Below are 15,000 nucleotides of genomic sequence, written 5' to 3'. Positions count from 1 at the left end.
TGTGTGTGTGTGTCTCTCTCTCTTTGTCTCTCTCTGTGTCTCTGTCTTTGTCTCTCTATCTCTCTCAACCATCCACTGTCTGTCTGTCTGTCCGTCTGACTGTCAGTTTGTCTGTCTGTCTCTCTCTCTCTCTCTGAGTCTCTGTCTCTCTTTCTCTGTTTCTCTCTGTGTCTCTGTCTCTGTCTCTGTCTCTCTGTCTCTCTGTCTCTCTCTCTCTCTCTCTCTCTCAACCAACCCCTCTGTCTGACTGCCTCTCTCTCTCTCTCTCTCTCTCTCTCTCTCTCTCTCTCTCTCTCTCCACACACACACATACACACACACAACACAACACAACGCAAACACGCGGGCGCGCACACACACGTACACACACATAGACACACACACACACACTCTCTCTCTCTCTGTGCCTTTCTCCTACCTCTCCTTTCATTATCTTTCTCTCATTTCCCTTTCGCTAAGCAGTGCTGTAATTGTTTATTCGTGTATCCATGATCCAGGATTTTTATGCTGCTTTGTTACCATTTTTTTTTCTTTTTCGTTTTTCTCCCCCCCCCCCCCCCCTTTTTTTTTTTTTTACCGATGTGTTTGTTTGTTTTCAATTTCCCCTTCCTTTCGCCGACTAGATGTCTATTTGTTATATGCGCCATAACCTCAGAAAATGTCAGTTAATTCAATCAGTCATTCTGTCTCTGTCTGTCTGTCTGTCTCTATCTATTTATCTATCTATCTATCTACATGTCTGTTTATCTATCTATCTGTCTATCTATCTATCTATCTGTCTGTCTGTCTATCTACCTGTCTGTGTCTATCTATCTGTCTGTCTACCTGTCTGTCTGTATCTATCTACCTGTCTGTCTGTCTATCTGTCTACCTGTCTGTCTATCTGTCTGTCTGTATCTATCTATATATATATATATATATATATATCTACCTGTCTGTCTGTCTATCTATCTACCTGTCTACCTGTGTGTCTGTCTGTCTGTTTCTATCTGTCTCTCTGTCTGTCTATCTATTTATCTATCTATCTGTCTGTTCCTCCTTCCCTTTCTCTCACATTTTTGGGGGAAAAAAATCAAAAACAGGAAACGGGGATATAAAGAACTTAACTTGTGCATATATGGGAACCCCCCTCAACCCCCTCCCCCCGCCTCCCCCCCCCCCCCCCCCATCCCCCCAAAACAAACAAACAAACAAACAACAACAACAAAAAACAAAAACAAAAACACACAAAAAAACCCACAGAAAATGGAAATTAACCATTGAAATATAGCACAACAACAACAAAAACCAAAACAACAAAAAACAAACAAACAAAAAAACCAAAAAAAACACAGAAAATGGAAATTAACCATTGAAATTTAGCATTGAAAGCATCGCAATAGGTCATACTTATTACCCAGAAACGATCACATAATGCAATGCAATTTGCAATTTGCATATAGATGTGGTGAACGCAGAACAGTGCTATTCACGATTCTTTACAGCGAGACTGACCTCCCACAGAATTAATTAGGCCGTCAATGAAATCAAAGCTGCCACGTGGATTTTTTTTTTTCTTTCTTTCTTTCTTTCTTTCTCTCTCCCCCGTCGCTTTTGATCTAGCTCTGTCATCCAAGCGTTTTGTTTGAGTTTGATGAGTTGTGGAGGAAACGCAGTAGATCATAGTCACCGTAGAATCTGCGCTTCCCACAACTGAAGAATTTCGATTATGATTCACTGAGGCGTCTGCTTGGTAAAGGCCGATAACTCGCTGTGTCAGTGGGGGCTTCTGCTGGCTTCAGAAGTTAGTTCAGAGTGACGTTTCCGTGTTTGGAGTGGTGAGGGAAATGTCACAGGGTTTGTTGTTTGTTGTTTTGGTGGTGGGAGAGGGGGGTTGGTGGGGGGGTAGTGAGAGGCGGGAGGGAGGGGGGGGGTGAGGGGTTGGGGTGTGGAGGGGGTCCGTCAACATTTCGGTGCCTGGTTTTGTATTCATTTCGTGGGTGGAACAATTGATAATAATAACAACAACAACAATAATAATAATAGTAATAGTAATAATAACAATGATAATAACGAGGAGGAAACCTTTCCCAACGGCTGTGAAGGCGGAAGAGGATGACGAAAGGGCAGGGGGAGCTCTTAGCCTTGGCTGGAAGTCCTCCTACATGAGACGGAGCTCCGAAGAAAAAACCTGCACCTGTCGAGGCCGTCCTACACGTCAGTGGCAGTATCTGCACCTGTGGGACTGTGAGCGTCGGTAGGCGAGAGAGTGGGGAAAGGACTGCACAACAAAAGTCACCTGTGCTGGTCAGGCAACCAGGCTAATGTCGGAACAACGTTATGCCTACTCATCCGTCGGATCGACGGGAGACTCCATCAATGACAACGATGATGATGATGATACTCGCAATACTAATAATAAATCATTGATGGATAAATGGATGAATAAATCAATCAAGCAATGATGATGATGATGATGACGACAACAACAACAATGCACAGAGACAGACAGACAGAGACAGATACACAGGTAGACAGACAGACAGACAGACAGAGACAGATACACAGCTAGACAGACAGACAGACAGACAGACAGACAGAGACAGATACACAGGTAGACAGACAGACAGACAGACAGACAGAGAGGTGCTTTTCATGCTCCACATCATTCTTCCCACCCTTACCCACCCACCCCACATTTTTCCAACCTCAGCTCTAATCAAAACGCACAATTAAGTGTACGTCTTTTAGTCGTTCTTGTTAAATACTGATCAAATCTGAAACCCCTTAGGTGCGGCACACGCACACATGCATGCATGCGCGCACATACACACAGACGCTGGCGCAACCCACACTCACACACACACACACACACACACACACACACACACACACACACACACGCACGCACGCACGCACGCACGTACTCAACTTTCTCATTCACATGCATGGATGCCCCCACCCGCACCCCCAACCCCACCCACCCGCCCACCCACACACACACACACACACACACAGTCCATCTCACTTCCCCCCCAACCCTTCCCCCCTACACATTTGCAACAGTACTCGCTTCACAAACCCCAAAACCCAAAATCGTTGGGATCAAAAAGACAGGGGCAAAAAAAAAAAAGCAAAGGAAAAAAAACAACAACAACATGAATTAATCAGTTCTTCAATTGTTGTTTTTTTTGTTTGGTTGATTGGCTGGTTTTTTGTTTGTTTGCTAGGTTGTTTTGTGTGTGTGTGTGTGTGTGTGTGTGTGTGTGTGTGTGTGTGTGTGTGTGTGTGTTTCTTTTGGGTTTTTTTTTCGTATTTGAAAATAGAAACGTGCTTTATCTCTGTTAAAAAAAAAAAGAAAAAAAAAGTTTCAATTCTTTACAGGTCGTGCCAGCTTCTAACAACCTTTTGTCAGTGAACGTAGCGCATCGTGGCAGCTGGATGGTGGTCACGCTACGAGATTTTTTATCTGGGACAACAGACGTTGTTCTGGTTGGCTGGGTTAAAAAAAAAACAAAAAAACAAAAAAAAACCCGCTGTGTATTGCGTGTAATCCCCATGGTGACATGTCAGTCCCAGCAGCACCACCACCCCCAACCCCCCACCGCCTCCCTATTCCCCTTTCCTCTCCCCCCCCCCCCCCCCACACACACACACTCCCCCCTCCCTCCACCCCCCCTCCCGCCCCCCCCCCCCCCCCCCCCCCAAAAAAAAAGAGAAAAAAAAAGAAAAGAAAAAACCTCATGGAAGGTTGATTTTCGGATTGGAGTCATTGTTTTGTTCTCATTTCAAGGGCCGCAATGACCGGTTATTGCCCTTTCTGTTGTTTTTTTTTTTTTTTTTTCGTTCGTGGTCTGCGACTCCCACGTGCACTCGTATGAAAACACGAGTGGGCTTTTACGTGTACGACCGTTTTTTGTTTTTGTTTTTTGTTTTGTTGTTGTTGTTTTGTTTTTTTTTTTTTTTTTTACTCCTGCCACGTAGGCAACCATACTCCGTTTTCTGGGGGGCGGGGGGGGGAGGGGGGGGTGTCGGGTATGTTCTTGTTTCCATATAACCCCACCGAACATGAACATGGATTACGGGATCTTTAACGTGCTGTATTTGATCTTCTGCATGCCTATAATTTACACACACGAATGGAGGAGGTTCAAGCACTGGCAGGTCTGCACATTCATTTTGTTGACTTGAGGAGATCGTGGAGAGGGGGGGGGGGGAATCTCCGCCTTTTATATATACCCACCAGGCGCCCGCTGACCGTGGATTCGAACCTGTAACCCTCAGATTGAAAAATCCCCACGGTTTTTTAGCAACCACTCGGCCTTTGTTGCTCGTCATCTTACCCTGTTCCCTCAGGAAGCCAGCGTCCAGCATCACACGCCAAGCCCTGACCTGGAACCCGCAGGGAAAGAGGAAGAGAGGCCGGCCTCGCAACAGCTGGAGGCGAGATACCGAGGCAGAGCTGAAGCAGCAAGGGACCAACTGGACTGGAATGGCCAGAACAGCCCAGAACAGAGTGCGATGGCGAGGGGTCGTCGATGGCCTATGCTCCACCAGGAGCGATGGGCAGAATGAATGAAATGAATCTTACCCTGTTCTGCGGCGTGTACGTTTGATGTCTTTCGCTTTATACGTCGGGGAAGTGTGGGGAATTAGATCTTATGTGGTGTTTGTTTCTCGGGCAAAATGCCTCTCTTTCTCTGTCTCTGTAAGTTGGGTAAGTTTGTGTGGGGGATTAAGTTTTTGTATTATTTCTCAGGCAAAGATCCTTCTGTGTGTGTGTGTGTGTGTGTGTGTGTGTGTGTATGTGTGTGTGTGTGTGTGCGTAAACTGCGTCTGTTTTGTTTCTGTTTGTCTGGATGTCCTTGTGTCTGTCTGTCTGTCTGTCTGTCTGTCTGTCTGTCTTTGTCCTCCCTCCCTCTCTCCCTCCCTCCCTCCCTCTCTGTGTGTCTCTCTTATTCATCGGGCAAAAGGCGTGTACGATGTTTTTCTCTCTCGGTATGTTGGGAAAGTGCGTGTGACTACTAGTCATATGCTTTATTCATCAGGCCAAAAGACCTCTTTGTTTTTGTCTAAATGGGTTGGGAAGGTGCCTGGAATTTAGTCATATACATCATTCATTGGGTAAAGACCTCTTTTTCTGTCTCTGTAAAGTTGGGAAGATTAAAAGATTAAGTCTTGGGTATTATCTGACGGACAATGACGTCCTTTTCTGTCTGTATAATTTGTGAAAGTGTGGGAGGGTGTGTTAGTCATGTGTATTATTCATCGGGCAAAGACCTCTGTTTCGTCTGTATATGTTGGGAAGATTAAAAGATTAAGTCTTGAGTATTATCTACCGGACAAAGACGTCTTTTTTTTTCCTGTCTTGTATAATTTGTGAAAGTGTGGGAGGTTAGTCTAGTGTATTATCTATCGGGTAAAGACCTCTGTTTTGTCTGTACATGTTGGAAAGATTAAAAGATTAAGTCTTCGGCATTAAAACAAAAAGTCTTGGGCATTGTCTAACGGACAAAGACGTCCTTTTTTTCTGTCTGTGTGTAACCCCACCGAACATGAACTTTGGGAAAGTGTGGGAGGCTGGGTTAGTCATGTGTATTATTCATCGGGCAAAGACCTCGGGGGAAGGAGGGGGGGGGGGCGGGGAGGGGGGGGGGAGTAGTATAAGGGATGGGGGTTCTATATGGAACGGATTTAAGCGCCCATAAGGCGCAACAACGCCTTAAACCATAAAAACCCGCGCGATCGTTTTTTTCGGCTTAAAAAGGTGTATGGAGAGCCAAATCACTAGATAAAAAAAATGATAATGATGATGATGGTGATGGTGATGATGATAATACTACTAATAATGATGATGATGATGATGGTAGTAATAATAATAATAATAATAATGATGACGACGTCGACAACAACGACAACAGCAGCAGCAGCAACAACAACAACAACAAACAAACCAAAAAAAAATAATAATGATGATGATGATGATAATGATAATAATAATAATAAAAATAATAATAATAATAATAATAATGATGGTGATGATGGTGATATATAATAATAATAATAATAATAATAATAATAATAATAATAATAATAATAATAATAATAATAATAATAATAATAATAATAATAATAATAAATACAAAAAGGAAATAAAAAAAAAAACAGTACGTAGTTACGAAAAGGCACAACTTACACGATACCCGCATTGTGTCAGCAGTTGGACTGAAAGAACGCAAATGTCTGATCACACTTGTACTTGTGTCTTATAAACCTTAGAGGTTTCACGACATTATAATTTATTCTATTCCATCCTTCTAGTCTTCTCTATTCTATTCTATTTACTCTCTCTCTCTCTCTGTCTCTCTGTCACACACACACACACACACACACACACACACACACACACACACACACACACACACACATACCCCAACACACATACACATTCACACACACAAACACACACACACACACAAACCCCAACACACACACACACACAAACCCCAACACACACACACACACACAAACCCCAACAAACACACACAAACCCCAACACACACACACACACACAAACCCCAATACACAAACACACACACACACAAACCCCAACACACACACACAAACCCCAACACACACACACACACACAAACCCCAACACACACACACACACACACACACACACACACACACACACACACACACACACACACACACACACACACACACACACACACACACTGGCACACACAACCACCTATCGGCTGAGCATGCTAATCAAATCAGTTGCACACACAATAGAGCCCAAGGAATCAATAATATCACTATAGCTGTAACACATCGCAACAAACAAACAAACAAACCCAAAAACAAAACGAAAAAAAAAAAACAACCGCCAACAATCACGCCATGCGCAAACATACAAAATAATCCTCCTCGCCACCACCCACCCTCATCCCCTTACTCTCACCCCTCCACCCTCTCTCTCATTCCCACTTCACCACCACCACCCCCACCCCCCGCCCCCCCGCCCCCTGCCGACCACCCTGCCCCGCCCCCCTCTCCCCCACAAATTCCTCGCCACCACCGACCCTCATCCTTATCCTTACCCCCCCACCTCTCTTTCATTTCCCAATTCACCACCACACCACACCCCCCGCCCTCGCCCCTTGCGGACCACCCTGCCCCGCCCCCCTTCCCCACAGCTCCTCGCACCACCCACCTCATTGCTTACTCTCCCCCCCTCCACCCTCTATCTCATTCCCCAATTCACCACCACCCACCCACCCATGCCCGCCCCCTGCCGACCACCTGCCCGCCCCCCTCTCCCCCACATCTTAATTCGATCACTCATCAATCGATCTGCTTGGATAAGTCCGTGTGTAGTGCGTGCTGGAATGTTGGCCCAGTGGTAAAACATCCTGCCTAGGAAGCCAGAGAATCCCGAGTTCGAATCCCACGATCGCCAATCTCTCTCTCTCCCTCCCCCCCCCCCCCCCGCCCCCCCGCCGAGCCCCCCTTTCCCCAACCCACCCCCTCCTTTCGACCTTGAATAGTGGCCTGAACGCTAGTCATTCGCATGAGGTGGTAAACTGAGGTCCCGTGAGTAGTATGCACTTAGCGCACGTGAGAGAACCCAGGGCAACGAAAGGCTTGGCTGTGACAATTCTACAGATACACTAGGACGTCGGGGCGGGTGGGGGTGGGGATTGTGGGGGGAGTGGGGGGGGGGACGCAGGGGGAGGATAGCATTGCACTATAGGGACTCGCTCTCCCTGGATAGAGCAGTCCGAATTTCACACAGAGAAATGCAATACAATCTTGACCACCCCCCTAAAGAAAAAAAACAAGAAAAAAAGAACAGTTATAACAACAATCCAATTGGACTTTTAACAGTGAGTTCTCTCTGTGTGTGTGTGTGTGTTTGTCTGTCTGTCTGTCTGTGTCTGTGTTTGTGTCTGTGTGTTTGTGTCTGTGTGTTGTGTCGAGTCGTGTGCGCCTGACCGAGTGAGACAGGAAATGAATGATGGACGTCTAAAGGTAGGCAAGCCTCAGTGCGCTGCGCGAAATGGCTCTGTGTTTGTACAGCGTTCAGTGCTTTGGTCTCTCGGACAAAGGAAAGGGGCTATATAAAAAAAGAGAGAGAGGGAGAGAGAGAGAGAGAGAGAAAAAAAACAGAGTATCGATATCAATCTGTCAATCAATCAAACAGTCCACGGAAGCAGAGGTACTGACCACGGTTGACCAACCCCTGTCAGTAATATCAACGTGCAAGACAACAGAACACGATAGAGCGGAACACAATAAAATACCATACAACACAATACACCCGTACCCACCAACACAGTACAGAGAGTCCGTGAGGCTGTGGAATCGACTGTGTCCCGCTCTCACCCCTTTCTCTCTCTTTCTTTTTTTTTTTTTTTTTTTTTTTTTTTTTTTTTTTTTACCAGGAAAATCAAACTCAGCGTCCAGTCATTCGGATGAGACGATAAACCCGAGGTCCCCGTTGTGTGTAGCAAGCACTTAGCGCGCTGGAAAAGAACCCATGGCAACGAGAGTGTTGTCATTCGGATGAGACGATAAACCCGAGGTCCCCGTTGTGTGTAGCAAGCACTTAGCGCGCTGGAAAAGAACCCATGGCAACGAGAGTGTTGTCATTCTGATGAGACGATAAGCCCGAGGTCCCCGTTGTGTGTAGCAAGCACTTAGCGCGCTGGAAAAGAACCCATGGCAACGAGAGTGTTGTCCTCGGGGCAAAAATTCTGTACAAGAAATCCACTCTGGTAGGCACACACAAATACATAAGCGTGCACTCAAGGCCTGACTAAACGCGTTGGGTTATGCTATCCATTCAGACATATGCCTTGCAGATGTGGTGTAGCGCACATGGATTTGTCCGAACGCAGTGACGCCTCATCGAGAGACTGGAACTGTGAATTAGCTCCCTTGCCACTTATGCCTTAACACCGTTAAGAGTTTTCAGAGTTTGTTTATTCCCATTAACTTTTTTGAGTCATAAAGAAACAAGGAAACATGACAATAACAGGATGACGGCCACAGAGGAAGAGCGAAGATAATTTAAAAAGAAGAAACAAAAGGGGGGATAATACAAATGGGGGGGGGGGGGGGGTGAAATAAAATAAAAGGCCAGATGTAATCATCAGTCTGATACAGTGCAATAGGAATAGCGAAAGCAATACTCCATAGACAAATGCACAGATCACAACTTAGATTTACAATACGGCTCTGTATCTGACTAGTTAAGCCTGAACTGGGAACTGCGGGGTTAGCTGGAGCCTAGCAATAACAATGACATGGTGTAACAAAATAAAATACACAATAATTTGTTATTTTAGCACCCATTTGCCAGTAATACTGGGATTGGTTTGATATATACAAGAGAGAAAAAGACATATAAAAAAAATATGATCATGTAATTACAAATGGATATGTACGGGATGCAGTGTCAAGATTAACACATGTCATTGTTCTAATTCCTATTCAACAAGTACAGTTAAGGCATAAGTGGCAAAGAATCCAGACTGAAACTGGCTCCTAACGAAACACATTAAAACCTTCTTTAATGAATTTAGAAAAAAATTAGCAACTTTTTCTTACTACTAATAGACATTAATGTTGCATATTTGTGGAAGTTGGGACGTGTTCTGTAATAGTTAGGTAAATACTGATTGCGGAGATTTTGAATTGCAGGACATTCCATGACAAAGTGGCAGTATTCGTCTCCCACTCGATTCGTGTCACAAAGATGACACAGTCTTGCTTCTTGTGGTATGTTCATGTGTCTCCCTTTCTCAATTGGTAGTTTGTGATTACTTGTTCTGAGTTTCAACATTGGGATGCTATAGCACGATGGCAAAATGTCTAGATAATCTTCAAAAGCTACTTGGCTTTTAAATAAACTGTAGTTATTGGCTTTTGTAGAGTTACGACAAGTTTCTACCCATTTTTGTGTATAATTCAATTCAATTCAAAATACTTTATTATCTGCTTCAACCAAAAACAGAAAATTCACTTAAAATAAAATGCCCGTCAGCAAAAATCAAAGAGAAAAACAAACAAACAACTGACACACCCTTCACTTATCACCATGCACACATCAATTATTATATAAAAAGAAAAACATGTGGGTAAGATACGACTACATTATGATTTAAGTGTAACAACTGTGTGTGTGTTGCGTGTGTGTCCGTGCGTGTGCATGCATCGTTTTGTGCGTGCGCACGCGTGTGTGTGCCTGCGTGTTGAGCGCGTGCGCGCGCGTGTGTGTACGTTTCAATCATTATAAAAAGGAGAATATTCAGTATCACTATCTTTAAGCCTTTGGGTTAGATTGTTTATCAGCCATGCAGTTGATACAGATTGTGGACAGTACCACACAAAAGACGGCCCATTTTCATCTAGAATTTGTTTGATTTTAAGTAACCAGTCATTTTTTTTGTGTATTTGTAAATTAAAACATTCAGTTAATGTATTCAGCATGCGAGAGGAGAATATATTTTACCAGTCAATGTGTCAATGGACAATTTGTACCAGAATTTGATCATTCGGCAATGTACATGCACAAACAGGGGGAATGATTACAGTCGCTGGGGGCAAAGGGAGGCTACATGGCTAGCGATTTCGGTCCCCGGTTTTCAGTTTCAGTGAATGACATGCAATCAATACAAGACAAGACAAGACAAGACAACAACAACACAACACAACAACACAACACAACAACAACACAACACAGCACCATGTTCTTACACTGTGTCTTTTTTTTTTCAATTAGCTCCCTTGCCAACCAGCGTCGATCACAACGCGGAGTTATAAATAGAACTCCATCTACAAGTACCGTGAGACCACACTCGATGGAAACAAACGGACTCGGTGATTTGCGGCCCTTGTCAAGGCAGCGACCCCTGTCGGGGACAGCCAACTGTAACAGGGTATGGATGTGTTTGATCTCTCATCTTTTGGGACGACCACAAAAGTCGATAACTGAGACCAGCGCCGAGAAATGTGTGAGTGAAATGTCGAGGTTTTTTTTTTGTGGAGGGAAGTGGATTGGTTTGCTTCTGTTGTTGGTTGTGGTTCTGTGTTCAGGTTCAGAGAGAGATGGGAGAGAGGGGGGGAAAGGGGGGGGGGGGGTGGCACAGAGAGAGAGACAGACAGACAGACACACAGACACACAGACAGAGGCACAGATACACACACAGAGAGACAGAATGAGAGACGGAAAGACAGACAAGACAGACAGAGAACGAACGAACGAACGAATGATTTATTGTGGTCATGCCCATTAATTTTTGCCTATTCACAGGGGGTCAGGGTGGTGTGGGGTGGGGGTGGGGGGGGGGGGGGCGGGGGGGAGGAGTCGTACCAGTCAGAAATATAAAAACTAACAGAAATTCAGAACTTATGAACTGTAACTAATCATGAAATGGAATCCATGTCGTGCGATTGATTATAATTGCGTCATACAAAGTCTGACAGACATACACAGAGAGAGACAGACAGACAGATAGACAGACAGACAGAGACAGAGAGACAGTGACGGATACAGAGAGAGAAGGTGTGTGTGTGCGTGAGGGGGGGGGGGGGGCGACGGGGGGGGGGCGGGGGGGGGCAGGGGGTCGACGACACGAAACGAAGTTTTATTTACATAGGAAGATGATGCTGCTGTTTATTCATTTATAGTCTGTTCATTTCCAGAGAAAAGAAATAGCAATAAACGTGTTTGGTTTTTGGTTTTTCCCCACCCATCCCTCAGAGAGAGACAGAGAGGGGGAGGGAGACAGACAGACAGAAAGAGGAGGAGGAAGGGAGAGAGAGGGGGGCAGGGAGTGACAGAGAGGGAGAGAGAGGGGGGGTGGAGAGAGGGAGGGGGGGGGGGAGCGAGAGACAGACAGACAGAAAGAAAGAAAGAGACAGAGACAGAGAACGCTGAACGACTTTAATCACTCAGACCAACAGCCCCTATCATGACATTTGTGAGAACATACATTAAAAAAAAAAAGAAAAAAAGAAAAAAAAAGAAGAAGCTTTCATTCAAAAATGCCACACGTACATTACAGTCAGCCTTCATACAGACAGACACACACACACACACACACACACACACACACACACACACACACACACACACACACACACAGACACTACGACAAGAAACGAGAGGGAGAGAGAGACAGACAGACAGAGACAGAGACGGAGACAGAGAGAGATAGACAGAGACAGAGAGAGACAGATTCAGATTCAGATTCAGATGGTTTATTCATTTTAGACCTAGGCCCCTCTTGAAGGGGAATGTGAACAGACAATAATCATAATACCAAATACAGACATAAAGATTAAAACAATGCAACTAGGGATAGGTCAGGTTAACAGGAACATAGAGAGACAGACAGAGAGACAGAGAGGTGGCGGGGGATGGTAGGGGGGAGGGGAGTGGGGGGGAGGGGGGACGAAACTAAACGAAGTTTTATTTACCCATGGAAATGAGGTAGTAGTAATTAACATGCTGTTTTTTTTTTGGTGTGTGTGTGTTGTTGTTGTTTTTTTTCCACCGATCACTGGGGCATGAATCGAAAACGAGCAGGCGAGAAAACGGTTGAGACTAACCTGTAGGTGGTGACTTGTCCTATGAAGAGAGTATCCCGACGTTTCGGGCCCTAGGCCCTTCTTCATGGGGAGAAAAATAGAGAATGGAGAAGAAAAGAGAGGGCAAAACCAAGACAGAGGTAAAACTAAGAACTGTGAGGAGTAATCAGAGAAAAAAAAAAAAAAAAAAAAAAAAAAAAAAACAACGAGCAGGTTTCATTCATGTGTCACTCAAACCAGCGTAACCGCAAAGCTTTTGTGGAATGAGCAAAATAAGCGGAAGTGAAGCGTGCGCAAAATAGCGTATATGAAATGAGCAGAATCGATTTGTTGTTGTTGCTGCTGCTGCTGCTGTTGTAATGTAGTACATGCAACATGTTTCGGTTCCAACGTTGTTGTTTTTCTTCCAATGTGAGAAATCAGAATGGTGAAGTGACTGAGTCATACCTCGTTTGATATAAAGGACTGTTTTTTCGTATGGTGGGACTGTTGAAGTTTGCTTCTCATTGATTACTATTCGCTACCAACAAGAGGTGGGCGTGGCACACAATACCATATGGGATAAGGCGATAAATTGTTCAGTCCAGTCCCAGATCTTGTCACTGTAAGGATCGGGTAGAGCTCACCCTTTGGGGAAAAGGAACAGGTTCGCTGTTTGTTGTTTGGCTGCGAAATATTTGGGCGGAAATAATTGTCTCATATTAAGACGGTATGTGTCTGTTCGTGTAGATTTTTGCTTCTCTCTCTCTCTCTCTCTCTCTCTCTCTTGTTGTCTTATTTATTTATTTATTTATTTATTATTACTATTATTATTATTATTATTACTACCTTTTTTCATATTATAATTATTATTTATTTATTTATTTATCTATTATGTATTTATTTACTTATTTATGTACGCTTATTTATTATTTATTCACCTTCTTTTTTTTCTTTTTCTCAAAGCCTGACTAATCGCGTTGGGCTATGCCGCTGGTCAGGCATCTGCTTGGCAGATGTGGTGTAGCGTATATGGATTTGTCCGAACGCAGTGACGCCTCCTTGAGCTACTGAAACTGAAACTGAAACTTCAAAAAAAAAACAAAAAATATTTTGGTCAAAACTGTTGCTGCATTTTCCATTAGAATGCTTTTTATTTTTTTTTTTTATTTTTTTTTTTTAGTGTAGTTTTGTTTGCCTGTTTTACTTAAGTTTATTTGCCTGTTTAGCATTTCCCATTAGACAGGTGACATTTGTGTTGAAATTTGTGTGTGTGTGTGTGTGTGTGTGTGTGTGTTGTTGTTGTTGCTGTTTGTTTGGGGTTTTTTTTTCATTTTCTTTTAAAAGGCGTTTTTCTTTTCTTTTTCTTATTTTTTTCTTTTTTTTTACCGAAGTTGATTCAAATTTTGTCTGTTTAGCATTTTCCATTAAAAAAAAAAGAGGTAGTCTTTTTGTCGAAGTTTGTTTGCCTGTTTTCCGTTAGAAAGGTAACACATTGTCAAAAGTTGTTTGGCATTTTGCATTTTCCATGTAAAAAGTCGATGTTCATGTCAAAAGTAAATATGTCTGTTTAGCATTCTTAGTCGAAATTTGTTACTTGTTTTGCATTTCCATTAGATACGTATTCTTGTGTCGAAAATTATTTGACTGTTTTGTACTTTACGTTGGAAAGGTGACATTTTTGTAGATAATTTTTGCCTGTTTTTGCATTTTCCATGTCAGTGATATTTGTGTCGAAACTGATGTATTCGACTGTTTGCTTCTTCGAATAGAATATATATATAAACATTTAAAATATATTGAGAGGGCGGTATTTTTGTCGAAATAAATTTGTTCGATTTGCTTTTTCCATGAAAAAGGCGACAGTTTAGTCAAATTTTCCATGAAAAAAAAGCATCATATTTGCCCGGTTTGTTCGTAGTTTGTATAAGAATGTTTTCGGCAATGTTAATGAAAGGCTGAGCATTTTAATTATGTTCCTATTGTTTTAGCACACACAGTTTTATAGCCATAGTCTGTCCAGTGTGACTTGCGTTGTGTTATAGCTATAATTTTGTCACGTGATGACAGTGTCATGTTACACGTGTAGTTCTGTCATGGTGATGGCGACGATGATGAAGAAGATGAGGATGATGATGACAATGATAAAAATGATAATGATATAATAATGATTATGATAATAATAATGATAATGATGATGATGATGATGTTGATGACGACAACGACGACAACAACAAAACAATAACCACAATGACAAAAATAATCATCATCATCATCGCAGCAGTAGTAGCAAAAGCAGTAGCAGTAGAAGTAGTAGTAGATGTTGTAGTTGTAGTAACAATGAGATCACTACTACTATTAATGATGATGATGATGATGATGATTATGATGCCCGATGACGTCTGCCTGTGGGATTGCTTTCTTCAATAAGACCCA

General features: G+C 43.2%; 1 protein-coding gene across 1 annotated transcript in view; it reads right to left on the bottom strand.

Annotated features, from left to right (window-relative positions):
* The window catches only part of LOC143276443 (fibrinogen C domain-containing protein 1-B-like), a 40,660-nt gene that overhangs the window by 23,050 nt on the left and 2,610 nt on the right, over window positions 1-15,000 (bottom strand). Inside the window, exon 3 of the mRNA XM_076580935.1 lies at window positions 10,838-10,921. Within this exon, the coding sequence (XP_076437050.1) occupies window positions 10,838-10,921 (84 nt within the window). The remainder of the gene's footprint in view (window positions 1-10,837; window positions 10,922-15,000) is intronic.

Source organism: Babylonia areolata, chromosome 32 (genome assembly GCF_041734735.1).
Source record: "Babylonia areolata isolate BAREFJ2019XMU chromosome 32, ASM4173473v1, whole genome shotgun sequence".
NCBI lineage: Eukaryota > Metazoa > Mollusca > Gastropoda > Neogastropoda > Buccinidae > Babylonia > Babylonia areolata.
Note: the sequence above shows the minus strand (reverse complement) of the source record. Positions and strands in the feature narration are given on the sequence as shown.